Genomic DNA, 27,115 nt, shown 5'->3' with positions numbered 1-27,115 from the left:
GGAGCCAAGAATTTCCTTGTGGTCGTGGTCTCTGCACTAACTTTTTATAAATTTTGTTTACACATATTTTAACAAGTTGTTTAGAGCAGTAAATAAAAGAACTAATGAAGATTTGCAAAAGGATGTCATGGTACTAGATGAATAAATTATAACATAGATGAAATTCAGTTGTTTTGTGAGGAAAAAACAACAGTTTCTGTGATTCTGTGAAATATCTTGACTGTATTGATTAGCATGCACAGTTCTGTCCTCCCACCTCATGGGCTGCAAGGTGCTGGAAAAGGTATAGGGAAGGGAACAAGCTGATCCTTTTGTGGCTTCCAAATAAGGAAAATTTTAAAAGATCAGAAATACTTTGAAAACAATAAAAAAAATTGAAAGAGTAAGTGGCATGGAGAAGGAAAATAGGGACTAGTGCTCATTTTCTCTTCTGATACCAGAATTCAGAGACAGCAAAAGAAAAGATCATGTGGGGGTTTCACAGACACTTCTCTATACAACACATAGGCTGTGAAATTCTTCACCACAGGATGCTAGAGATGTCAAAGGTTTAGTGGGATCAGACCCACACCTAGAGTGCTTTACAGTCAGAAACAAAGGACAGTGAGAATGCAAATGGCTTTTTTTTCTTAGCTTTTGTTCCCCTAAATAAAGCCTAGGGATTGTCAGCATCTGAGCTGGTTTTCACCTCTCAGTGCTTGCAAGCAGCTCTGCTATGTCCCATGCTCCAGAAAGGCTACTTGCAGCTGACAAAATAAAAAAACACCCTTTTTTAATCTGCTAAACAAGGTATTACGTATTTAACAATATGGGTACCTTTGCTTGCATCATTGGCCTTTGCTCTATCATCTGGTGCCCACAAGCCACCCAGCTCCCTCAATGCCACAACTATACCTAGATGGTAAAACTGCTTTCATAGTTGTATTTCAATGACCTGATGTCTCACCAGCCTTCTCTGGTACAGTTACTGTTCTGTGCCTTTTTCTGCAACATTTTTCTTAGTTGTTTAGCTTTTAAAATATTTCAATTACACCTATTGTCTCTTAGTATTCCAAAGCCAGGTACATGCCACCTATGATCTGGCACTTCAATACTTAAATTATTTTCAGTAGCAGAGATGAAGCCCATTTCTGCAACAGCACACATGACTGGCTTTCAGATTTGTATAACCTCAAAGTTGTAAGGTAATTTGTTTGTTGTCTCTTGTATCAGTGCAGGAAATAAACAACAAAGGAAAGAATGTGAGGCCTCTCCTGCAAACATGCAAATCATACTTGTCATTTAAGAACCCTCTAATAAAATAGATTAATGCTTGGCAACTTTCTCATCAGTTATGGGAATTTTCTTCTGGATTAGATCTTGAATTAACCTGTCATCCAACTCCAAGTCTTACAGAGAGAGGCAACACCATGCTGTGGAACATCTCCCTGGCTAAAGGCTGGGCACCTGTCCCAAAGGGGACAAGTGATGTTTACACATTAAGAATTTTCACCAAGAAACATAAATTCTGTGATAAATAAAGGGATAACAGAAATAGCAAGGATCCAAAGGCAACTCATCTCCTTTTGATTTGTCCTGCCCTTCTTGCAGAATCAGGCTCCCTGCTTAGGGAAGACCTGATTTCTATAGCACATGCATTGTCCATGGCCCCGTGTTCAGCTGGAAACCAAGCTCCAAGCATATGTGCCACATCTCAGTTCTGAAGTATGTGTGTGTTTCGTAAGCACACAGGCTTCTGCAAACCACAGTTAGTCAGATCCAACTCTATCCATACTATTTTCCTTGAGAAGTTAAAGCAAAAGCACAGTGCACCAGTATATCCATTTAAAAATATGTGTACTCTCAGCTTAACATGATTTAGGCCACTAAAACCCAAGATATGCTTCCAGAACTGCTCTAATAACTGCTCTAATGCATTTAAAAGCTATTCCATTTATATAAATTTAATTGGTATTAAACATTCCCCAAAACAGCTGCCATACTTCTTTCTCTTACATGATGCTGTTGGAAATGATTGAATTTTTCTTAAAAATGAGATAAATCTACAAAGGCCCTTTATGGCCACTTGCCTAGCTGTTAATGTTTTTTTCATTTCTGTTTTGTTTTACCTCGGATAGGATCACAGTTGATGGATGCAGTACAACTACAACCTAATTAATCTGCTGGAGAGTTTAGCAGTTGATAAATACAGTTTATCAAAAAGCCATCAATCAAGATCTTGCTTAGAGATACTGGTAAGAGCATTAAACCAATGTAAGTAAATTTTAAATACAATACTTAGTTCTAGTAGATATCCAGAAAATAACATAACGTAAAATTGAAGTTAATTTTCAATAGCAGCCCACGATATAATCCCTGGTAAAGTGACATTTGGAACAACTAATTCAACAATAGGAGGTGGCACTGCATACAGGCTCTCTTTAAAAGTAAGTTTTCTTCACTGTAGGCAGCACATTGAGTCACAGCATAAATATAAATACATACACACACACACAGAGTGTATTCACACATACAGCAAGACCAGTCTGTGGATTTTCCAGGCAGTGAATCTGTGCAGCCATCAGTCCCTCTAATCACACACCCACACTCATGGCCAGCTATTCCTTGCATTTGGGACACAAATTCAAACCCATGAAAGGAAATGAATATTGGATTTTAGGCTTACATCTTCTAAAATGAATAATGATTTGGGTATTTCAGCTGGACTCAGAAATTCAGTCAAGTTATTTGATCTTCAGTGATCACCTGTTCTTTCTAAAAATGAAGTCACTTCAGGATGGTTTAGCTTCAGTACTAAAAATCTGAAAAGCTTGCAACTTTGAGTTTGTGTTTCAGCTGTCATTTGATTTTGCAGCATGGTCAAAATCAGATACTCTTGTAAATCAAAGAATAACAACTGTTCTTATTCTGTAATCGCGTGACCATGAAGAGAAACGTAAATGCAATACCCTACTTTTACTTTAGCTCTTTACCTATTTTTCTTTCATTATCTCTAGATCACTCAAGATTTATTATTAATTCTGAGCCAAATAGTTTTTCTAAGTAAATTTTCATCCGCAGAGTGAATTCATTGATTTTTTTCTCATTTTTGCATTACTGCACACAAAAGCACCAAAAGCTAAAACACCCCACAAAAATTACTAATGTATTCCTTACAGGCACTCGAGATAATATTGCTGTAAATTTCTGACTTTAGTATTCCAGCAGTGTTCCAAGCTCCAGTTCAAATGAGTTTAGGTCAATGTATATTTAGTCATGTTTGCAGGACTGACTGTCCAACAAACAAAAATCTCCCCCCAGTTATATCTGCAAATCTCTAAGTTTTATAAATGAAGAAGTATCATTTATAAGCAATAAAGAAGTACATCCTTTAGAAATGAATCCTGAGTCTCCAATGTGTGCAGGGGAATTCATTTAGCATAGAGGCAGGAGCTGGGCTCGATGACTCTTGTGGGTCCCTTCCAACTGAGAATATTCAATGATTCTGCCAGCAGGCTCCTGGCTCTAAGCTGTGTCAGAGCCCTGTTTCCCCTTCAGCAAATCACTGCAGAGATTACAGACTTTCCAAGGAAGAAAGCTGGCAAACAACTGACACTCACACGGTGTCTTCTGTAGTTTGGGCTGCAGGATCCTGAACACTGCGAGCTAATACTCCCAGAAACACACATTTAATCAAATTCCCACTGAATATCTTTGTGGAAAGGCTTATACTGATTTCTTAAATTACAATTCCACACCATCTAATTTCTATGCAATGAAATGCTGTACAAGCACAAAGCCCTCTGTCTTACTACATACCATTATGGAAAAATGGAGTACATTTACTATTACACAAGGCCATTTATTTATTCTTTCGTGAAACGCCAGCTTTAAACATTTTTTGATATCTGCCAGCAAAGGGAGTGTTCAGTGGCAAGTCACTTACAACACATATTCCAAAAAAAGTGCAATTCCATCAAACATACCTCCACAAGCCTGCTGGTATGTTCTCGAAATATAGCAGCATATTCCTTTATTTCTTTCTCTCTCCCATTTTTAGCAGCTTCAATGAGAACTAGCAGTGGAACAGTGGTGTCTAAGAAGGAGTCTGAGATGTGATCTATAATGGCTTTCCGGAGCTGCAAAAGAAAGAAGTACATCAGTACCTGCTAATTGGACTATTCATTACAGTCTGCTGCAATTATTGTCCATTCCTATTTTGTAACACCAACAGGTACACACTGTATTCCTGCATTATTTGCACCATAGGTCTGAAACGTATGGCAGCTACAATTTATGTATTAGACAGAAAACTGTATTTAATTTTAAGGACAACTTTAATATGCCACTAGGTAAATATGTCTGTTTGTAAGTGTGAGCACCAACACATAAAACACTTCCAACACGTACTGGTCCTCTTGAAATCAAGGGAGCCAAAAGAATGTTCCCCTTCCTTGATAAACAGGCTACTTAAGCAATTCCACACATGAAAAATCAATTAGCCCAGACCTCATATCTCCTGGGTATTCTTCCTTATAATTCAGATGCCAAGGGAAAAGGCTATTTAGTTTTACAAAGAAAATATTAATTTAATCTTCTTGGTACTCACAAAATATATACATCCCCTGTTTCCATAATTCCAAAATTACCCAAGTATTTTCTTGCTGGGAAACCCACCGACACGGTCTGGTTTGCAGAATGGCAACCTTCATGGTAATTATGTCAATGAGATTACTGATTGTGCCACCTGATAATGTATTAATAGAGCAAGAAGATCTATAAATGAGGCTGAAGTTCAATTTTCTCTGTTTAAATTAATTGTTCTTGAACTTCTAACTTAAATTATTAAAGAAGTGTAACATTCTGCTATAAATTACCTGTCTTAAATTAGGCGTCACAGAAGCTTGTAACTGATCACTGGGACATTACTTCACTTATGAGGTTATTTTGCATGTTATCTACACATGACAACTGTTCATTTAGATCATGCAGCACTACAACACACATACCAACTGGAACAATACACAAAATGCAACTTAATTGTAGAGTTCATTGAATTTCCTACTCCAATATTTTTACAGTATATAGGAAAGATATTGATAGGAACAGAAAAGGACATAGAATGTTTTTAAGCTCTTACAGGCTGTTGCCAAAGTACCTGTTTTCACTTTGTGTTTTGCTCCAATGTATCTGTGTGAAAACTCAGTAAAGACTCCTACCACAAGAAAAATAGAAAAAACGACAGTCTTTTTGCTGCTGCTGTGTTTGCAGGTAGGACAGGGCCCATGCACAGCAGAAAGAATTGTGGAGAAATCTGTTGATTATCAGACAAGATCTGGATATGAATTCCACCATTAGCTTTTGGATGGCCTCACCACCTAAAGTCAGCTCTCATTGACCCACCAGATGGACAGACAAACCTCTCAAACAAACACAAGCAATTTATGTTTGGAATGGTTTCTTTGTCTCCTTACTGTAGCCTATCACAGTAGGATATACTGTCTAGATAGTGTATGTTCTGAAAAGTAATTTGCAAAGACAAAGTGGGATTCCAATACAAAATTGGATTTCTTACATTCTCAGCTTTATTCAGGCTGGAATTAAAAAAAAAAAAAAAAAAAGTTATTAGAAAGTTTCACTACCAGAAATAAAATACATCAAACCTCTGAGTCCTGCCAAGTTAAGACTTGTGTTGTAAAGGCTCAACTTAAGAAAACAGATATTCTTACCTGTTTAAAATTAGGTACATTAATGTGACCTTGAGGAGTCACAGTTTAAAAATTAAGATGTCAATTTACAAAAAAACAACAACAAAAAGTTGTGGAACCCATCATATCCATGCCCGATGACTCATTATCTCCAACAGAAATATTCTGGGGCTCTGTACAGCCCAGACTGCAGGACTTTCACACCCTTAGTGTACTGTGACTACAGTAACCTCAGTCACATTTGTGGTGAGCTTGAGACGTCCAATTTCAAACCCACAGCCTAATTTTATCTCTCCTTGCATAATTCTTTGCTATAGCTTTTCACTGGTTTTCTTGGCTCAATTATCCTTTCATGCAGAAATTATCATTATTATTTTGTTCTAAGAAATGCTCTATCCTGCAATTATGCAGCAAATCATATTTTCTTCAAAAAAACGAAGATAATGCTGTGTCTTTGCTGAATACAAACAAGTTTGAAATTATGTTCCTGTTCCAGCTTTGCAAAGGAATACATGAAGCTGAGAGTTTCAAAGAATGGCTTGTGTAGCATTAAAGAACAAAGAAATACAACATAGAAAAAGAAGGAAAAGACAAAAGAAAAAAGGAATATCTGAAGCAATATCTATTTCTTTTCATGCTAATCCTAACAAGCATTTTTTCCATGACTCAGTAAGTCTGTTTCTGACTCTGGCCACCTGTAGGGCAAAATGCTAAAAGCTAAGTAGCCAAGAAAGGAAGGCATATGTACAAAGGACAGCACCATAGTGCCAGCAGGCAATGCTAGCAAAGTTATTGTGCTATAATTAAACTTTTTCTCATATTTTTAAGTGAAAGAGACACCATCAGAAGAGGGAAAGGAGGGGGAGGATGATGTCTGACAAATTGTTTTCTTCTTAAGATGCAAGGTCTTACATTTACCCTTTGAGCAGACTGTTGCAGAAGCAGAAGCATGAAGAATTTTTGTTTTGATACTAAAATGTATTAAAAAGATAACATAGAAGCATATTGTTTATAAAACATGGGGCAGAAGGTTGTCAAAAACAGTGGAGGGTAGAGAAGAAAATGCCAGCAGCTGTTCGCAACACTACTCAACATCAGTACTGATGAGTACAGAAAAGTGTGTTTGCCTCTACTTGCCTCTTCCTTCACAAGACTACCCTGGCAAAAGGCCTGGACAAACCTTAGAGTAGTTGTTACTGAAGGATCTCCCTTTCCTGTTTCAAAGGGATGCCAGGAAGGCAATCTATGATGAAGAAGTAACATAGAAATATAAAAAAATCATCAGGAATAACATTTATTAAAACAACCAACCAGCCAGAACTGCAGAAAAACCATAGGAGAAACATCTGTGCAGTCCATTCATGTTACACTGGGAAAGAACTGGGAGGCAAGAACTGAGTGTGGTAATTTTCACATAATTACAAATTGGAATGAATAGGCAATTCCTTCCTAAATATTTGTCCAGCTCTCCTCAGCAGGGAAGCAGTGATCTAGGTAAAACTGCACACACAGAAGTGACATGCACATCTCCAGCACAATACTAGTAAAAATGAAAATAAATCAGAATGGTTTAAAATCCCCAGAAGTAGTGGACAAGCTCCTGAAATGAATGCAAATAGCTTCTCTTGAAAAACCTGAGAATTTTTACATCTCCCAGAATATGCTGTTCTGGGGACAGCTACTTTTGCCTTCAAGTCTTGCCAGACACAAGCCTTTTTTCACTCCCCTTGCTGTGGCGTGCAAAGGTGTTTCAAAGGGGCCCATGGCATAACCCCCAGCCAGACTGCTGACTGGGACAGCACCCCTCTGATGGTTTTGTTTATTGGGTACTACTGAAAAGATTTTAAAAATACAGCTTTATAAGGTTTCATCTTTAACCCCAATTTTGCAGAGGCAATCCTAGTCATGACTGCAAGCCGGTACAATGCACGCCACAGCCCTGAATCCACTGTGAGCGCCTGATGGAATAGCAGCAAAGGTACACAGTATCATTAAACAATAAAGTATTATAAAAGCTGTAAGCAAGAGTAGAGCAAACAACAATTGTCACGTTTCTTGTAAAATTGCTGGGAGACAGAATAAGGAATGTTCATAAGTAAAAGCAAATAAGACTGTACTGCAGTATCTGCAGGCACAAAAACTCACAATTTCTTGTCTCCCAGATCAGGAATTAGGCATGCACTAACCACTCTTCCTAAAACAATTCTTATGCAATTCATATGTATGAACATAGAATTGGAGGAAATAAATAAAATATATCTCATAAATGCTTTCCAATGGAAAAAAATGTCAAGAAGCACAGAGCTGTTCTCCTAAGAGAAAATTACTGGTTCTAGATTGACTATAAATTGGGCATGATTACATTCAGCCTGAACATTTTCCAAAGGTGTACAGAAAGACACAAATTGAATTAGTTAACAGCTTCTAACCACTGTAACAGAGTCAGTAAAGTATTATAAGCTGGAGTTTAATTAACTCATGGAAGAGAATGAATGGGAGAGCTCCTAGACACACTGAGCTGGTGATGCAGGTCTCTGCACTGAACATATTTTTGACTGAATGTAAACAGAAATTGGATAGCTAGTTAGTTGTAAACACTATATTTATATGATACTCTTCTCATTTTTCAAGGTTTCCCCTGGCTGATAATGGGAGCAGGAAGGAATTTATTCCTCATCTTGAAGCACAGGCTGGCCTGCAAGACTAACACAAAGTTGGGAGGGATAGTCTTCCACCAGGGAGTTGATAAACGGCCTGAGAGAGACAGGATGAAAGAGGTGTTCTCATGTTCTGTGTAGCTGTAAATTTTCATACACTTGGTTGGGGCAGCCTGGCTGAAAGAACTACTGGCTTTCTAGGGGTTTTTTTTTCTGAACTGGCACATTATACACTTTCAGCATAATTTGCAATTTTTCTCAAAGGTATTTCTTGCAGAGAAAGGACGTAAACACAGCTGATGTCTACTGCTAACCTTCTGCACTTCACTGAAATAGTGGATTTTGGTCCATATCTCACGTTAGTTTTAGGACACTGGCATGTAAAATGAGGGGGGGTGGACTGTGGATTAGGCATTCCAAGGGCCCTCCTGTGGGCTAGGAGTTCTGACAACTGTAAAGACCCACACATAGTGACTCAGTAGTTCCTTCAAGGTGTCTGTTCCAACAACCAGTAATAATTCAAGCTTATTGAAAATTAAACAAGTCTTGATGGCCAGAGTACATTACTGATATATATCTACAGCAAATATATTTAGACATGCATACATGAAGCGTTTTGCCATGTACAAATATATATTCAGCCAGTATCATTTGGCAGGGTTTTCTCCCAGAATTTTGAAAACTGGTATGTAAATATTCTGTGGAATAGTGCAATTGTCATTAATACATTTTTAATATAAAAAAAAATTCTTATTTTCAAAATGCATAAACTGAAAACAGCAATTTTGAAAAGAATCCCTCAAGACCTTTTTCTCCCTTTTCATTTGCCCAGGTGCTCACCTGTCTGCGGAGGTCTCTGGTCTTCTTGCACATACTGTCTATGGCAACAGTCAAGGCATTGCTTCTCTCTGCCTTGTCAGTCTGCAACCAATGGGACAGAAAACACATCAGTGGTTATCTGGGATTCCTTAGCAAGCACATTCTTTGTGTCCCCAGTGCATCAGAGCATTTGGTAAATCATACATGCTGGAGGATTTTTCAAATTTTTCATACATTTCAAGAGCCAGTACCACAATATTCACAGAATGCCCATTTGTGATGTTAAACATAATTTGCTGAATCAAAACACATGCTTTAGAAGTAGTATGTAGGAACAAAATAAACACTTCTTAACTTCTGAATTGCTGTAATACTCCTAGTGTAATCAACAACAACATTAATAGAATTATGATGATAGTGATGATGGTGATGATGATTAATAATAGTAATAACAACAACAATCATATTTATGTCAATTCATTAATACCCTATTCATGTGAAAAATACTGTTCTCTTTCTACAACTAATGTACAAGTTCAGGTGCCCACAATGCAATTTGGTTATGCTTTTGTCTGCAGCATTCATTATTTTCCTCCTGTAAATCAGAATAGGTGAGTTTTGGAATGTCCAAGATGTTGTAATGCCAACACTGTCCGTGAAATGGCAATCTCTTCATTCAACAGCACATTCATTCTCAGCATCTAGAAGACTGAGTTCTTGAGATATTTGAGAGGTCTGAAGAGAATTAGTTGTATACTTTCGAAACAATCTTATTTATTTTATTTCCACCTATAAGCAAAATGCTTCTGTCATTGTTACCTATTTGAAAAGTGTACTCTACACTTTACTGGACTGCTCAGCCTTTTTTTCCTACAATATTACCATAAAACTTCTGTGCCTACTAGCTGGTTTGATTTTTTTTTTTCCCCTGTTAGTACAGAAACTACATGAAAACCCAAAATGCTTGATGAATTTTATTTGCCCAAAGCAAGCAATCATTGCTCACCACCTTGGACTGCCCTGGTCTAAAGGAAAGAACCACAAACAGTGGTTCTTTACACAAAGTCAGCACACATGACATTTACAGCACAAAGAACCAGATTCTCATAAATGCTAAGAAATAGCTGTGTACACTGACCACAGTATTCGGACTTCATTTACAGACCACCAGGAAGTCTCCATTATGAACATGACTGTCTCATTTTGTAAATAACATTAAAATTAATATGAAAGTAGTAATATCTTGGTAGGCACCTAGGAGTACAACCTTGCTATCTATATATCATACTTCAACCAGAGTTATTTCCTTATTAAAGAAACTTACGAACAGGACAATATGCTTAATATTAAAATAAAACCTAGAGGTGACAAGAAAAGAACTCTTACGTTAAAACTGAATGTGCAATGTCAAAAATGTCTTGAAATTATTAGCACATTCTCTATCAACTGAAAGGAAAAACAGATTTTAAAATTGAGCTTGTATTTTCAGGGAGACTTAGAAAATCTCCTATGACCTTCTATTTCTGAAATTGCCTATAGTCTTTCAGGGAACAGATGATCAAAACCAGGTCTTGGAGAAAGGTCTGAACTTCACCTTAAAACCTGCAAGGAATCCCTGGAGGTGGATACTCACTTTCTGTTCCACAGCAATGCCATCACATCTTGTACCAAGGCTTGCACAGGAACCAAAGTAAATAATGACTCTTCTATTATGCTTTGCAAGCTCTTGTCAACCTTGACAACAAAATGATCCCTTCTGAACTGCCAGGTAAACAGGGCCAGGAAAGACTGTGGATACAACTCACCTTATACCTATGCATTTTCAGACTATGAGGATGCATTGGCAAATCCTTTGAAAGCTTTATATTTAGAGCCTATTTTCCTACCAAAAAAAAAAATCATTGCAAAATATTGGGATATTTTTCGAATTCTCTGGTAATCTGTAATTTCAGCAGTGGCCACTAATGATACAACTGGCTGTAAGCTAACCTAAATCTTTGGAGCAGCTAATATGAAATAACCTCAGGCAGCAAGTGGCATAAAATATTACAGTGAACAAGTTAAAAATACTTTATTTGCAAATTCTTACCATATAGTCAATGTTTAGAGAGCAAATATAACTGTAAATGAAGTTATTCTTCACCTCATGTTTTCCCTAAGAAATAAATACACTGCAAAGGCACTGTAAATGCAGCTTCAGGCTGTAGAATATGGACAAGTCCAGAGTGCAGGTAACCTCATGACTGCAGACTCTCATTCTCCCCTAAAGAAATTTGAACATGAAAAAACCCACACTACTGTTTGGATAAATTCTACTTATAAAGACTTACGAACTTCAAAATCGTACACAGTCTTTTCCAGTCAGGGGGACACCTGGCTACAAAGTCCCCTGTGGGAACACTCTCGAACATCACTGGCCTCATGTTGCCTTCTCCTGCATCTGTAGGGTAACATCCATTGGTCCCAAGTACCTTGGGATCTGAAGTACTCCTGTGAGTTCACACTCCTCTGCAGACCTCCATCTTGGATCTGACAGTAACAGTCCAAGAGCTACATGAGATGACTCCACTCTTGAATAACCGAAAAAGAGCAGATGTAATGTTTTAAAAGTGTACATTGAAAGGCTGGCACAGTGAAACCGAAGGTGACTTGAGCACCTCCACACTCAGCAGAGTGCAGCTGTCTCACTCCCCAGCGACGGAACTCACACGTCTGGAGTTGCAATACTCTGCATCTGCTTGGCAACTAATGTCCTTGTGACTGCTGTACTTCAAAACAAACAAGCCTATCCTGAAAAAGTTCCTTCTTGTACAGATTGACTGAATTAAGAAAAGGTCTACAAAAATTATGCACATTATTCTGGGTCTGGATTTTAAAAACTAGGCACTTGAGCCTTTCAGTTACCCTGCACTCACCTACTGTTTTTTCCTGTAAAATATATGTAGTAACAGCTATATTGCTCCCTCATGAAGATCCTAAAAGCAATATCCAGTTCCTATTTCAATGCATTTTTAACATTTGAAACATTTTACAAGCACAACGTCAAACTGTTATTAATATTCCACTGAAGGAAAGTAAGTATTTTTAATTAACACTGGATAGCCCAAAGGTAAATGCTGGGTACTGCAAATAATACAGGCCTATTTCACACACTGGCAAACCACATTAGTTAATGCCTCAAAAACCACATGTGAAGAAAATCTTTCCTGCTGGATTTCCATTTAAACCAGGACATATCTAAGGGCAGATTCTCAGCTGAAACACATGGCCATATCCCCACTGGTTTCGATGAAGCTCATTTATACCAGCAGGGGATTGTGACCTTCCCAGGCATTACAGGTCCTTCAGCACCCCAAGGAACACAGATGCAAACCAAGACATCTGCACTGGCTGCACAGCCTTGCAGGGCTCAGGAACAAGTCCCCAGCCAAGCCTTTGTGGGTACATGCCAACAGTTACCAGCGGCAACAAAGACTGCAGGAATTCCATAAGCTTTAGACTTTGTCGAGTTGCAGAGAGCTTAAACAAAGGACTATATAGATACTCTAAGGAGGGTTCTAATTTCACTTTGTTGATACCCCTGAAGGCCTACAAATGTTTACCTGATAGTTACACTGATCAGTAGATTACATGGAAGATACGGGCAGAACTACTTAAGTGTTCATCTAATCTCTTCTAGTACTTAGGCTAATACATCTCCATATTTAAAGGCTTACGGCCAGAAATTAAGCACGTTTTGTTTCATGGGATGTGTCTGTTCCCAAACACCCATTGCACAATCTTGGGAGGAATAAACAGAAAAAAAATGCAATCCACTAGCATAATTTTCTTGGTTTATCCCACAATGACAGAATGATTTGGGTTGGAAGGGACTTTAAAGCCCATCTCATTCCAACCCCTGCCATGGGCAGGAACACCTTCCACTATCCCAGGTTGCTGCAAGATCCATCCAGCCTGGCCTTGGACACTTCCAGGGATCCAGAGCTTCTCTGGGCAACCTGTTCCAGGGCCTCTCCACCCTCACAGGGAAGAATTTCTTCCCAATATCTGATCTAAACCTGCCCTCTGTCAATTGTCTCCAGCATCTGTACCATGACTCTGTGATAAACAACTTTTCATATAGTTCTATGTGTCCAAGAACAATTTTATTTTTTGAAAGACTAGCACGTTTATCATAATCAGTTCTCTACGGAAATATTAAAAAAAAAGAAGCCAAGCTAAAAGGTAAACACCAATCAATACTACAATAGCTTAATAAATGTCAGAGCTCTAATTAAATGACTGACTGTTTCAGGCTATGTGTTGACTGAAAATAATCCTATGCTCAGCAATTAGAGGATCCTGTTCATTGTACCTTAATCAAAAAAACCCCAAAGAAACAAACTCTCACACAACTTAGGTAGGACATTAAAGCAAAGTCACAGACTCTATAGAGATACCAAGCATTTGATGTCTGTTGTTACAATTTCGCATGTAACATTTAATGACTTTTTTTGCATATGAATTTATAAATGGTTCTTCTTTTGAGTTATAAAGTCATTGTGAATTCTAAGCAAAACCATAAGATTTTTAAAAATAGTATAAAAAGCAGTTTTACAATTTATTTTGCACGGTGAAACAATTTTGTCATTACTTGGGAAATTTCCACATCTGAATTTTTTGTGCAAAGACAAAATTTTTTTTTTCATACACAGCTTATAGAAACCCTGATGTTTCAAATCCTGTTGTGGAATTCAACAAAGTAAAGATGCCTACAAGCATCTGTCTCAAAAAGCCCCAATGAAGCCCGTAAGCCTTTATAAGGGATGATTCAGTTCAATCCTGTTGCAGTCTTCATTTATCCCAATTGGTTCACTTCTGCCACAATTAGTTAACACGGTGCTTCAGCCATCAATAGTTAAATAAAACTAATACCACTTCCTGCATTCTTTGCTGGGAGGAGACAAAGGATTTGTCACCTTGAAGGTCACACAGTGAAAAAAATCCAAGATGACTGTTTGGCTATGAAACACCTGTGAGAAATGCCAAGTCTGAGACAGAACCTCCTTGTATTCCTTTGTACCACTAGGCCCTGGGATTTGTCCTTTAAATGCAGAATTAATTTAAATATTATTTTACCTTTCAATTTTTCAACTTGTTCCTCAAAGTGCAATGTCCAAGTAAAACCCAAGATTGCTTGTTGGAGGTGCCAGATCTGGTTAATACACCAGAACAAAACAATGACCTTCTCCAAACCTGCAGAACTCAGTGGACAAGTTTGTGTTGGGCTGGAACACAAAAATGAGCCAGCTGTTTACATTTCTTCTTTTTAAGTATGTCTCATGCTTGCAAACAAAATGTTTTAAAGACCTCTTGGTTCCCCATCCTGGAAGGGGATAGGAATAACTTTTTGAGCACAAGCAACCTATTGAAATGTGGAATTATTTAGATGCATGAACAATTATATGCACAGAATTCACTGCCGGAGAAATCTCTTAAATGAACATTTCAGAAGTTACTCAAGGAATCCTCTGACAAGGCAGTTACGGCAGAACCTGACATTTCTGACATTTTACAGGACAAAAATTCCTTTGAAAAGCCAAAAGCTCCCAGGCCTTTTCATACAGCATTTCAAAGTCTATTTTTACTGTACATCAAAAGCCTGGAGAGGGAAATTAATTTAGGAGTACATTTATTACCTTTCTTTTTTAATATGGGAAACATAAAGAATGAATAACCCACAAGTACTTTAAGTTGAAAATCACCTCCACTCAGTGACACAGATTCCCTACTCTAACACACCCACCCCTAGTGCAATTTTTTAAAGACACCTGGCTCAAGAAAACCTATTTCTGTGATAAACAGGTAAGCATATTTTTTAAAAAGGGGTATGGAAAATCATATGCAAGTGAGCAAATAAGGACTCTTTCATGTGGAACTGTTTCTCATTATAGATAGGGTTTTTTCCTCAACAGCTTCAATATGAGATTGTCATTTTTCTCCTCTTCAAGCCCTCATGGAATACTCCGTATGGATCTAACGCTGTGAGATGTGAAGTACCTCAGAAGAAATTAATTACCTCAGCCTCCACTGCTACAACTGGAGTATCACGGGTTCTCCCCCCTGTGTCAATTACCCTTTTCCAATCAATATGCAGGAACAGCCTTGAATTTAAAGCCTCTCAGTATAACCCTTTTCTGGCATTCAGTTACATATAGTTTGTAATACTGTGAAACAAATTTCATTCTAGATAAGCATGCATAAAACAGCCTAAAAAACCCAGAAACAAAAATTTAGAATGCATAACCCTTTAATTATCAGAAAAAACACTGAAATTTTCAGATCCTAATTAATCCTAAAATCTCAGAAAGAATTATGTTGCTGGAATATGCATAATATTGCACATTTTAATCCACTCTCCAAAACACTGGTGTCAATCAGCTGAAGGTGTGGAGGGTGGCCAGGCTGTCTCAAAGGACAGAGTGGGGATTTTTATCCCTGGGATAACAAATTCTCTTGAAAAGTGACTGGGATCCAGTCATAGGAGAAGACGAGGAACCTACACTGTTCTAAATATTTATTGTTTCTTTCTGATACATAGATATCAGTTTTTCTCCTACTTTTTCACATTGGGAATATTAGAAAAGTTCAGCATGACTCCAAGATGATGCTGATAAAACATCATACTTTTCCAGTACTCACTTGGGGAGAAGTGTCCTGGGAAGTGCATGTGTCATAACTGGTGTGTTGCAGAGCAAATACAACCATCACTTACTACTTCTAATGCAAAAACCAAATGCCACAGCACTTCATATTTGAAATATGACAGTCTTAAAACCTGATAGAGAAACCTTAAAGGCCAGTAGTACTTTGGTTTGTATTTCAACTCTAAGCTTACTGGAGGAATTAGCAGGGAGCAAAAACGATGTTAAATTTCTTTTAATCAGATGTTACTGTCATTCACAGATGATGCAGGAAGGAAAGGCAAACCTAAGTAGAAATAGAGCAATACTGTTGAACTGACAGCAGGAAGTATACTTAAGGTTAATCTGCCTTTTACTAAGAAGCAATTTTCTAAGTTTCTAGTATGGAAGTTTTTAATTGAATATCCATCTACCTTTCACCAAAGTGTTCTGGCAGTTGTACAGCAGGAAAATAGAAAATTAGTTGGAGAAAATCTAATTCTACAGCAGCAGCATAAGACTTTCCTATGATGAACTATCATATAAATTGCTTGGAGATAATATGCTGCTATGAAAAAGAGGAAGGGGATGGAAGGAGAAGAAAATTCAAAAGAAAATATAGTAGAGTTGCTGAGACAGTATTTCTCATCCAGATTGTTTAAAAGTCTTAGCTGTACTTTAAATCTGAAAGTTACAGTCTTTAACAGCAGCCATAAATAGGGAAAAATGTCCAGCACCAAGCCACTCACATTCTGCCATACCTAGGGACAGACTGAGTTAGTGCAGGTTCCAAAGCAGCACAGCAAAGGCACATCCTGCTTTTTTCAAGAAATCAAAAACAAGCTTGCTGTGGCTTTTGAGGTGGTATTTTAATGCACAGTGTACTACACAAACAGATTCCTGTAGACTTAAGAGGAGTGTAATAGCACTCAAATCAAACAGCATTATAAATATACATGTAATATATATTTTAAAATATACAGGGTGACTAAAAAATTTCTAAAAATAAAATCTTCCAGGTCCTCACAGGCACTCCATGCCATCCAGTACCATCACCATCACACTTTCTCCTTGTATTTCCACTACATCAAAGAGTACCACAAAGCGATAAGGAGGGTAGAACAGTAAAAGAAGAAGTTTGCTGTGTTGTTGCACACTCATTACTCTGGAAAATCTCTATGATACTATTCATGATCACTCATAGAACAGACATGCTGTGATACATCTTTTAACAAAAAATGAAGCACACTTTTGTATCACACTGGATGGGCAATGAAGATTAATTTCCCTGATTTTCTCTCCCAAATAACTTTAACATTTCTGTGGAGTTTTCCACAAGAAAGCAGCTTGAGATAAATATGGATGGACCCATGACAGAACTTGGCCTACAGACAGAAACCTTAGAAAACAGCTACTTCTCAAATACTTCAGCTCTGAACCAGGCAGAGCTTGGTAATTTCATATAACACACATGCTGTGGATGTGACTCTGTTCAAAACTGTACTTCTAAATAAAAGTTAAATACTGAAACCCCAAACAGACAAAAAAATGTAATTCCATTTAATTATGTATTAATTGTATTAGTTAATCCCTTTCTAATCCACAGTAATTAATTTAACACCACACTGTGATGCAGTATGTGAATCTAGGAGGCCAGGAGGGACTTAAGCATGTGCAGTGAATTGAAGCCCAGCTTTTAGGGAGAGGACTAAGTTAAGTTCTCAAATTTACAAATACTTCAGCTAAACACTCCCCAGGATCCTGTGTGTACAGTGAGTCCAGACTGTGTGAATTCCTTTATACTTGTCCAGTCTATACAGAGGACTATGATATAAGAGGTAGGAAGCTTTGGGGGATCATTGCAGCAAATGGTAGTTGATGCCATCACCTCACTGGGTGAATTCAGTCACTCCTGAACAAAACATACCTCTATTTATAGCAACAGAATAAAATGACTCCAAGGTGGTATTCCTAGAAGCTCATAACTAAATGTTTCAAATACTCAACTGTTATTTAAAACTTCACTATTGTTAGCTAGAGAAGATCTACTCTAGGTCAGATAGTTTCTGTTGTTAGCACTTGTGGGGGAATGAACACAGAAGAGATTGGTAGAAGAGCACTTCAATGATGCTTTTCACACTGACAACTGCCAGAAAGGGGCCCTTGCATAGCCATTAATTCAACAGATGGATTTGGAGAGTGAGAAATCACTGTGTTACTTGGGCTGTTGGATTAGACTTGCAGCACAAGTTTGAAGATCCTGGGCTCCTGTGCTGCAAGGGAGAAAAATGCCCCAATTTGTTAAAAGTAGCAGCTACCAAATGGAACAAGGGAGGCTGTATGTGATGGCATGTAGGGAAGACAACTGAAAATTACAGTCTCCTACAGGGCAGGGATCTGCAGAATCCTACATGAGATCAGGAGAGTCTGCTATTCATGGCATATTCCTCTGCAGTTCTATGCAGAAATTCCCTGTGGCTTTTCCCCTATTTATTTTTACACAGAAAAAACCTAAATATACCTGTGGAAACATTCAAACCCAGCATGCAATATTTCTGACATTCTAACATAGCAATCATACTTCATGTTGGAAGTTCGTTTTCTGCAGGACTTTTACCTTAAACATTGTAGAGAATTTTTGTCTCAATTAAAAATTCAAAGTTTCATGTTTAATTTTTTTAACTATTCACATCTCCAATTAGCCAAGGATTTCATTTATTAAAAATGAACCTAAATTTTCATATAATTGTGATCAGCTCCATGGAAGAATATAGCAAAAAAAAGAAAGGAGAAACATCTAACTAGAACAGAATCAATAGAAAAGTCATTAGGAATATGTTGGGTAAAGCAAAAATATTATAGATCCCAAAGACCTTTTTCCTTTAAGATTTATACTAATTCCTTCAACTTTCAATGAAATAAATTAAATGCTTGGCTGAAATCTAATGTTCTTGCTAGAAATGTGTGCTACTGAATTTCATGTGAAGTTTAAGAAATGTTAAAAATACACAAAGTCAGAAGATTAAAAGCAAAAGGTTAAGTACGATCTTCATAAATATGGTTCCCTAGTTGTAATGTACATGAAAATTCAAACATTTATAGTTTGCATTTCTATATAAATGCATATAAGATCCATTTGTATTAAAGAAATATTCAAGTTGTGTGGACCTGTAATCAAGGTCTTAAAAGATCTGCTGTTTGCATAACCTAAAAGTGGGCACATTCTATACCCCACTGTGTAAGATTTGAAATGTTTCCTTAGTAAAACCACTGAGTGTTTGCTCTGGGATTTCCCTCCCAGCTCCTCGCTACAATGTCAGGTCAGAGCAGCTGCCACTACTGCAGTAACTCACCACCCGACAGGCGCTTCAACAGGAGTAACAAAGGGCAGCTGGGAGGCAAAGTCTACCCACACTGCCAACTTCAAGGAACAGTTTACTGCTAAGGAAGTCTTCTTTATTCTTTGCAAGTGCTTATGTTTGTTCTAGCAGGGGCAGCCAGTTACCACTTTCATTTATTAGCTGGCAGATAGTTTTGAAGTTTCTCATGTAATTACTGATGAAGTGCCACCCTGCCAAAAGCCACGTCACCTCCTGGTTCTTCCCAGAGGCCATAGCATTCAATGGCAGTGCCAGTGGAGCTGCAGGTTGCACCCAGCAGCCACGCAGAGCTGCAGTCGCAGCCCAGCCACAGACACCCAGGGGGACTCTGTAACAAGCTCAGGCTGGTGCAGGACAGCCCCTGCAGCAGCTCAGTAGACTCAGCTTGCCGTGCTTAGAATCCTCTCAGGAGCCATGGGACAGATTCCCAACAGTGAGCACACTGGCAAGCTCCGGATAGAACTGTTCATGGACACTGCAGTAGCACTCCTGTGGAGAACACGCGCCATTCCAGCACGCATTTCAACGTTGTTCTGCTGGGGGGACACAATAGGTGTGAAGAACCATCCTAATTTCACCAAGTCCTGCTGCTTCAAGAGCTGTTGCTATTAGTTGTATCGGTATCTGTGCATTTTGTCACACACACAGATACATTCTTCAAACACACCACAATCCTCACACATACATATACAAAAATAAATACAGATAAATATGTCAGACTGTATTTAGTTTACATTATAAACCCTCTTTGGACTGAAAGAGCTGCCAAAAGTCCAGGCTGATCTGATGGGAGCCTCAAAACAGCAAGTGTACAAACCTCTCAATTTACCATATTTGAGAGCCATGTTTAAGCATTCCAAATCAAAAAAAGCAAATTTTATATTAATTTGAAACATATATACTGTTAGTTAGTTCCATGGAAAAAGACTTTAGCATATAGTAAAACTGGGAGCACAATTCTGAGAATGAAGATAATGTGATACTTACTAGATGTATTTATCTTACCTTAGACTTCCATGAATAAAGTTCCATGAATAAAATACTTGCTATCATACTAGGAACAGCATGGCAGGATGTAAGCCCTCTTCTGTAACCCCTCCCCTCCACTCCTGTTCCACCAAAAGTTATTCTGACCTCCCTATTCTAAAATCTCAAGGAGAATTGTATGTGTTTGTGGGGGAGAAAAATGTGAAATCACTTCAAATATCAATTGCTTACAGAAGTATAAAACACATTAAAAGGCCCAGTACTGAAAGTGTAACTTCAGTTTGGCATCATCTTTTGTATGTAAATAAATACACTTTCAAATGCACTTGTTGTATCAAATAGACTTCAGGGTGCCATGCTTCCAGACTGCCACAACAAGCACTAAAAACAAATGCTGGAAACCTCCTTTATTAACTTACTAAAATTTTCACACTGAAAGTATAAAATGTCTGTTTTTCAGGGATATTCAAGGGTGCCATATGTTCATTTCTAACTAGAGTATGTCTTCCAAAGTAGAAAAAATACCTCTTCAATCACATGACAATATTATGTATTAAAAACAAGTACAAATAATAATTGAACAAAATCACATTAAATGGGATCCAAGAAAACACAAGAGCAATTGTACATGAAAAGGCTTTATATCAGATTGTGCTTATAGTGTAAGATAAAATGGATGCTGTAGTAAACCATATTACTTAAAGCACAAAGCTGATGTGACAGTGTGTCTGCAAAGAATGTTAATAAGAGCAAAATCAAAATCATAAAAGAATGAGAATGGGAAAGCTAAGCAGAAAAGGCAAAGTAAATATTCCAGGCAAGGTTTCTTCTGTAATTACAAAAAAGAAATTAAATTATAAATTATGGAAGAGTTGTTTCCTACTCAGAAGGCATGAGTGAGAGTGATACTTGGAGCTGAAATGAGTTTGCGGAACCAGGGCTTAGTTTTGCTTGCTTAAGACTATCAAACTCCAACTCATTATTTTTTTAAGGTTACTGATATGCTTCTACACTCATCCATAACAACAGCAAATTAAATATAACACACATTTTTGCTACACTCAGGAAACCTCAGGTGGGCACTAACACGTAAGAGCCACTGCAGGCACACAGTGACATAACTTAAAGCCAAGGCACTGAGCTCAAGAAACCAAACCAAATGCTCGGGCCTGACAGTGACAAAGGGGAAGGCTCATCCATCTTGGTGCATCATTCAGCCATGCTGAGCATGGCAACTTGGCTGAGAAGAGCCTCAATGCTTCCAGATGGTCTTTCTGCTAATCCAGCCTCAGGAACACCTGACTCCTCACACACCATCCAATGAAACTCTGACAGTTAAACAAAGCCATAGAGAACCACACCACTGGAGTCAGAAGATGGCAATAACTGGATATGCCATGATCCCTGCCCAGTACTTCTTGCCTAAAGACATTCAGCCTGTGTCAGCAGAGCAGGTGCCAACTAAAAGATTCTCTGGTTTTGCAGGAATCCCATCAAACCTTTCAGGACAACTACTTTTCCCCCAAGTGATCAGGAGAGGAGAACAGCAGACAGAGCTGCAGGGCACTGGAGGTATGTCTGATTTACACTACCCTGAGAAGCCATTTTGAGAAAAAGGAAAAAGGCACTTTGTGATGTCAATTATGCAGTCAAACAGGATCACTTCATGTACCCAATACTGGCCAAGTCCAAACCCAAAAGCTGGCAGATGTTCGACAGAATGAGTTTTCATTCAATCATCATGGTAATCTCATGGCACTTAAAAGCATGTGAAAAAAAAAACATTCTCTCTCTTAAATTACTGAAATTTTAAGCAATACTGGAAGATAGAGGCTATAGGGTCTGGGACAAACCAACTTTTAAAAAATGTCAGTTAAATCCACCATGAGCAGCACAACATCAGTACTCTGAGAAGCCCCTGACAATATATGGGCAATGTGTACTGGGAGCCTCTGGGTACTCTTATCCATGTTTCAAGAAATTTTGAGAGGTTGTAGTGCCCGCAAAAACATTAAGTGCAGGTTTTGTTTAGAATACATGAGTGCATACATACTCTGCAAAAGCTCTGATCACTTTGTGGCTGTTTTTGCAGCAAGAAGCCAACACTACCCAAGTGCCAGCAGAAATTATGTGCATGGGGGAGATCAAATAGGCTAAAGAAAATACACTATAACATCCACTTAGCCCTCATGCAATAAAAAGATAAAGATCCCATGTTATATAAAATGTCTTTAACTACTTATCACTATATATTAAGTATGGCATTTACTGAAAATGTTTTAATTTAGCATTCTGAACAGTTTTAAAAGTAGCTTGGTAGCAATCACAAGGTTGGGAAATGTGCAACATACAAGTAAGTGCTTTGCTTTTAACAAATTTCATCCACTAAAAAATGGTCCAACCTAATGCCATCCAATATCATTTTGAAAGATAAATACACTCGAATTTTACCTGTAACCTGAGCATAAATAAAACCAAGACAACAAAACTGAAAGGTTCAATGCATTAGTTGAAAGACCTGGTAAACCTCAATAGAGTGTACGCAACTTTGCTGATAAAGCTAAGAAAAAGAAAATAAGAACAAGCTTCTAAGCAGCACAAACTACACTCTGCTTTCATTTTCATATATAACTGAAATACCAGAGAAGCATACTCAGGGCCTCTAAATGATGTATGATGGAAATCAGTGATGAAACAAAAATCAAGTAACTCAGTTCCAGCATCAATGAACATTCAACATGGGGCAGAGAATGACAGGAATTGCCCGTTCTTGCTAACGTTAAATTTTGGAGGTTGTTTCATACAAAACTGCCGTCTCTGAACTTAAAAAGGACTAAGAATTTAAAACCACATCATCACAGAGAAACAAGTGCCTCGTCCATTTCAAGCCTGCTATGAAGAGACATTGCTACAAAATGAAGGCACTGACCGGCTCTGAGGCCATGGCAGAAAATGAACAACTTCCCACCACGGGAATAAGTTTAGTTATGGAAAAGGAAGAGTTGAGCAGGAACAAGCCAGATGACAGAATGGCATGTCGGAAAAGAGCTCTGAAGACAATATCTGTAATTTTACTTGTTGACTTATTAGAGAGCAATGTGGATTTGCAAAGCAGGGCTTTATCAAGCAGTTTTTCTCCAAGCTTTTGGAAGAAAAACTGAAGTTCAAGAAACAAAGTCTTTGTTATAAATATGTTTCTGCTGTTACAGAAGCAATGAGCTTCCTCTATAGTTAGCAATAGTTAGTCCTCTCTCATTAGCAATTAGTGTCCTGTGACTCCCACCCACTACAACACAGCTTCCATACAGTATGGGTCATGCTCCTTGCTGCATAATGATATATATAAACTGTTGAAACAGGTAAAGTGTAAGAAAGACTGATCCAATTTTTAATCCATACTTAAATGAGACAGAATTCTGATTCAATGCACTGATCAATAAGCCAGAAAATACCCTAAATTATATGTGTGCACAACGTGCACTTATTTAGAGCACAAACAACATTCGTACCACTCCTGGAATTTGTATTTAAATTAATAGGAAATGTTGCTAAACTGAAAATTGCTTCTACATTAACTCCCTTCCTTAGCACCAAGTACTGCAAAATGACAGGAGCCAGCACAGAAGACTTGGACTGAAACTCTAAAAGCTGGTGGTTCCTACAAAGGATGCTAAGTACCATCTGTGACCTCATGAAGAATTCACCTCCATAAGTTTTGAGACTATTCACGTCATTTCTAACACACTCTAAAAAGCTCTTCAGCTTCTGGACACACGCCAGAACAAAATTCAAACCTTTCTTACTTTGTTTGGCTAACCAGAATCTCATTCACCTAAGGCTCAACAAAGAGAACCTGATTCAATTGAAAATCAAGATCCGTGAGTTTTGTAAAATACATTTCCTATCTGCAGACTACAAAACACTCCGCTAAAGAATACCTAAGTCCCACTTTAGTTTAACAATACAAAATCTGTAAACATTTGCAGATTCTGCTCAAGACTATGTTTAGATTCCGTCCCTTTTATTCTTTATACTTTAAATAAATCCTGGATAAGTCAAAAGCTTTTGAAAACTACACCTTGTCATTAATTACTGAGTCTCTCATTAATATATATCTCACATGACATGGCCCTAGAAGTACAGCAATGCCTGTTATCTGTGTCATAACTCACAGTAATGGAATGCCAAAGAACAGCTACCCCTAGTGATCAGAGAGGCGGGAGATGAACTTCAAAGTCCTTCTTTGTTTACAGCCATTTTTCATTTTCCTCAACGAGCTTGTCGCCAGACACAGAACACACACTGAGCAAAGACAATACTCAGTATCTAAACACATATTTGCACTGCAAATAATTTTACCGGGAAGAGCTCTGTGAATAGGTTTGTGTAACACTGTTACACCCAGGTCAGAACTCCAGTTTCAAACACTAATGAACCATCAGCTAATGAGTTAAAGCCCAATTTAAATCTCTCTGCTCTGCCTCCTGCCACACAGAATAGCAAACAGATCCTTCTCAGGGTCTCTGTGCAATACCAGGAACCCCCAAGCCACACAGCGCAAGAGAGAGGACATCAATGTGCACAGACGGCAGCTGGCAGAGTCCCAAATCACATCAAGTAGATCTAAGGAGGCTGACACAGGAGAAATATGGAATCACTGAAATGTTTAGTTTGGAGAACACCTTTAAGGTCATCAAGTCCAAACATTCCATCAGCATTACCAGGCCCACCACTAAACCATGTCCCTAAGTGCCACGTATACATACATCTTTTAAACACCTTCAGGGACAGTGACAGCCCAGATGCCCTTGGCCTTCTTGCCCCCCTGGGCACACCTGGGCTCATGTTCAGCCTCTGTCACCAGCACCCCCAGGGCCTTTCCTGCTGCCTTCCAGCCCCTCTGCCCAGCCTGGAGCTGCAGAGGGTTGATGTGACCCAAGGGCAGGACCTGGCATTTGGCCTGGTTGAACCTCACACCTTTGACCTTGGCCCATGGATCCAGACTGTGCAGATCCCTCTGCAGAGCCTTCCTGACCTCCAGAAGATCAACGCTCCCACCCAGCTTGGTGTCATCTGCCAACTACGTGAGGGCGCCCTCAATGCCCTTGTCCAGATCATCAATGGAGACAATAAACACTGACCCCTGGGGAGCAGGGATGTGCAGCTGGATGTGGCTCCATCCTCCAGCACTCCCTGGGCCCGGCCATCAGCCAGGTCTCAGGCCAGCAACCAGTGCACCTGTCCAAGCTGTGAGCAGCCACTGCCACCACAAAAACACTCTGGGAATCCTTGTCAAGGGCATTTTTAAACTCCAGGTAGACAACACCCACAGCCTTTTCCTCATGTACCGGTGTGGTCACCTGGGCATAGAAAGAGATCAGGTTGTTCAAGCAGGACCTGCCTTTCATAAACCCAGGCTAGCCCTGATCCTCTAGTTGTCCTCTTTTCATATAGAAGGAAAAGATTAATGCGAGTGTTCTGTAGTGCAAGAACGTTCTTCATCAGAAAATCAGGAATGTCTACAGCAAGCAGCAATCTTCCTGATTTGTCTCCCCTGAGTGAACACACAGCATGCAGTCGATCCATTGTCCATGAGAAGGCACTCCTGATGGATAATTTGGTACCAGCAACACAGAATATTTGGAGGTGTTTTTACCTGGAGCTTTCTGACCACTATATGGGGTCTTTACTTAAGTCCCATGGTTACTTTTAAATATGCATAATACACTCTTTATATACATCAAAAGATGGATACAGGACTAATAAAACAATTTTTACAAAGAAGCTAAGAAAAAAAATCAGCATAAGAATATCCATGTGGCAGGAAATTTAAAGCACACGAGCTGCCACAGCAAAAAGAGATATGAGTGAGGAAGAAATCAAACATACTCTTGGTTTACCTGAAATAAAAGAGAAAGATGTAGAAAGTCTTCCACTGACCTTAGTGTCATAACACTGAAAATATTATGAAATGTCTGTCCCTTTTAGTATTTTTGCAAATTATCTTCTATTAGATTAAAGCACTATTTCTCTTTTGAAAGGGAAATTGGAAAAAGTGTGCCGGCCTGTTAGAAAACAGGGAAGCATATGAAGTTTATCGCTCAAAAGAAAATAAGAAATAAATGTATAAGCGTGGTTCCCTGTGCATTGTTTACCAGCAAGTATTAACTGGGCATATCTTAACATGAAAAACACAATATATGGAGACAGACTCTTACAAATTCACCTTGGGTGGGAAACAGTTGTTATCAAGGAATATTACTTCTAGGGCTAGGGAAATGTGTCTGCCAGGAAATAAAAGCAAGATCATGCCACAGATACAATCACAAAAAAAATGTCATTCAGATATAAGACTGGAAGTAATTTGGAGCTGACCCAGGTAAACACAGAACAGACAAGTGCAATTACCAGCCTGCTTTGATGTGCACGACCACAGTCCTTTCTGAAGCTTCTGTGTTGTTGTGGCAAGCAAATTTTGCTGCAGAGCATTATCAAGCCTCATGATAAAGAGGAGTCACAGTCGATGCAACAAAGAGCCAGCATTGTTTTGGTAAGACAGGGTCAGCTGTCACACTGATCATACCACGACACTGTGTGTCTAATGCTCACCTGGGTGCATTATAAACTCTGAAAACCTGTTTCATCTCCTTACACACAATGCACTAGGATGAGGTCTCTGTTGGAAACAAATAAGTGCACTGAAGACAGTACTCATTATAGTAATGGAGGAGTGGTATCAACCTTATCAGCCTTTATCACAGTGGTTAATGCTTTGAGATTCTCACAACATGTTCATCTTTAGTCTATTGTAAAATAAGAATTATAATACTTACTTGGAAACAGTGAAGGCTGGACAAGAAAACAGTACATCTACAACTTGCAATATCTTCAAAAAGCAGTTCTTTACTGAAATACCAAATACG

At 38.5% G+C, this 27,115-nt stretch overlaps 1 protein-coding gene across 4 annotated transcripts in view; it reads right to left on the bottom strand.

Annotated features, from left to right (window-relative positions):
• The window catches only part of CTNNA3 (catenin alpha 3), a 431,590-nt gene that overhangs the window by 181,686 nt on the left and 222,789 nt on the right, over window positions 1–27,115 (bottom strand). For all 4 annotated transcript variants that reach the window (XR_001865897.1, XM_017746366.1, XM_008642756.2 and 1 more), the window contains exons 8-9: window positions 9,185–9,265; window positions 3,966–4,118 (exon numbers count right to left, since the gene is read on the bottom strand). Coding sequence is in view for 3 of the 4 variants with exons in the window: in XM_017746366.1 (XP_017601855.1) it covers window positions 3,966–4,118; window positions 9,185–9,265 (234 nt within the window). In the remaining variant the exon portion in view is untranslated. The remainder of the gene's footprint in view (window positions 1–3,965; window positions 4,119–9,184; window positions 9,266–27,115) is intronic.

The sequence above is a fragment of the Corvus brachyrhynchos genome, unplaced genomic scaffold, assembly GCF_000691975.1.
Source record: "Corvus brachyrhynchos isolate BGI_N302 unplaced genomic scaffold, ASM69197v1 scaffold279, whole genome shotgun sequence".
NCBI lineage: Eukaryota > Metazoa > Chordata > Aves > Passeriformes > Corvidae > Corvus > Corvus brachyrhynchos.
Note: the sequence above shows the minus strand (reverse complement) of the source record. Positions and strands in the feature narration are given on the sequence as shown.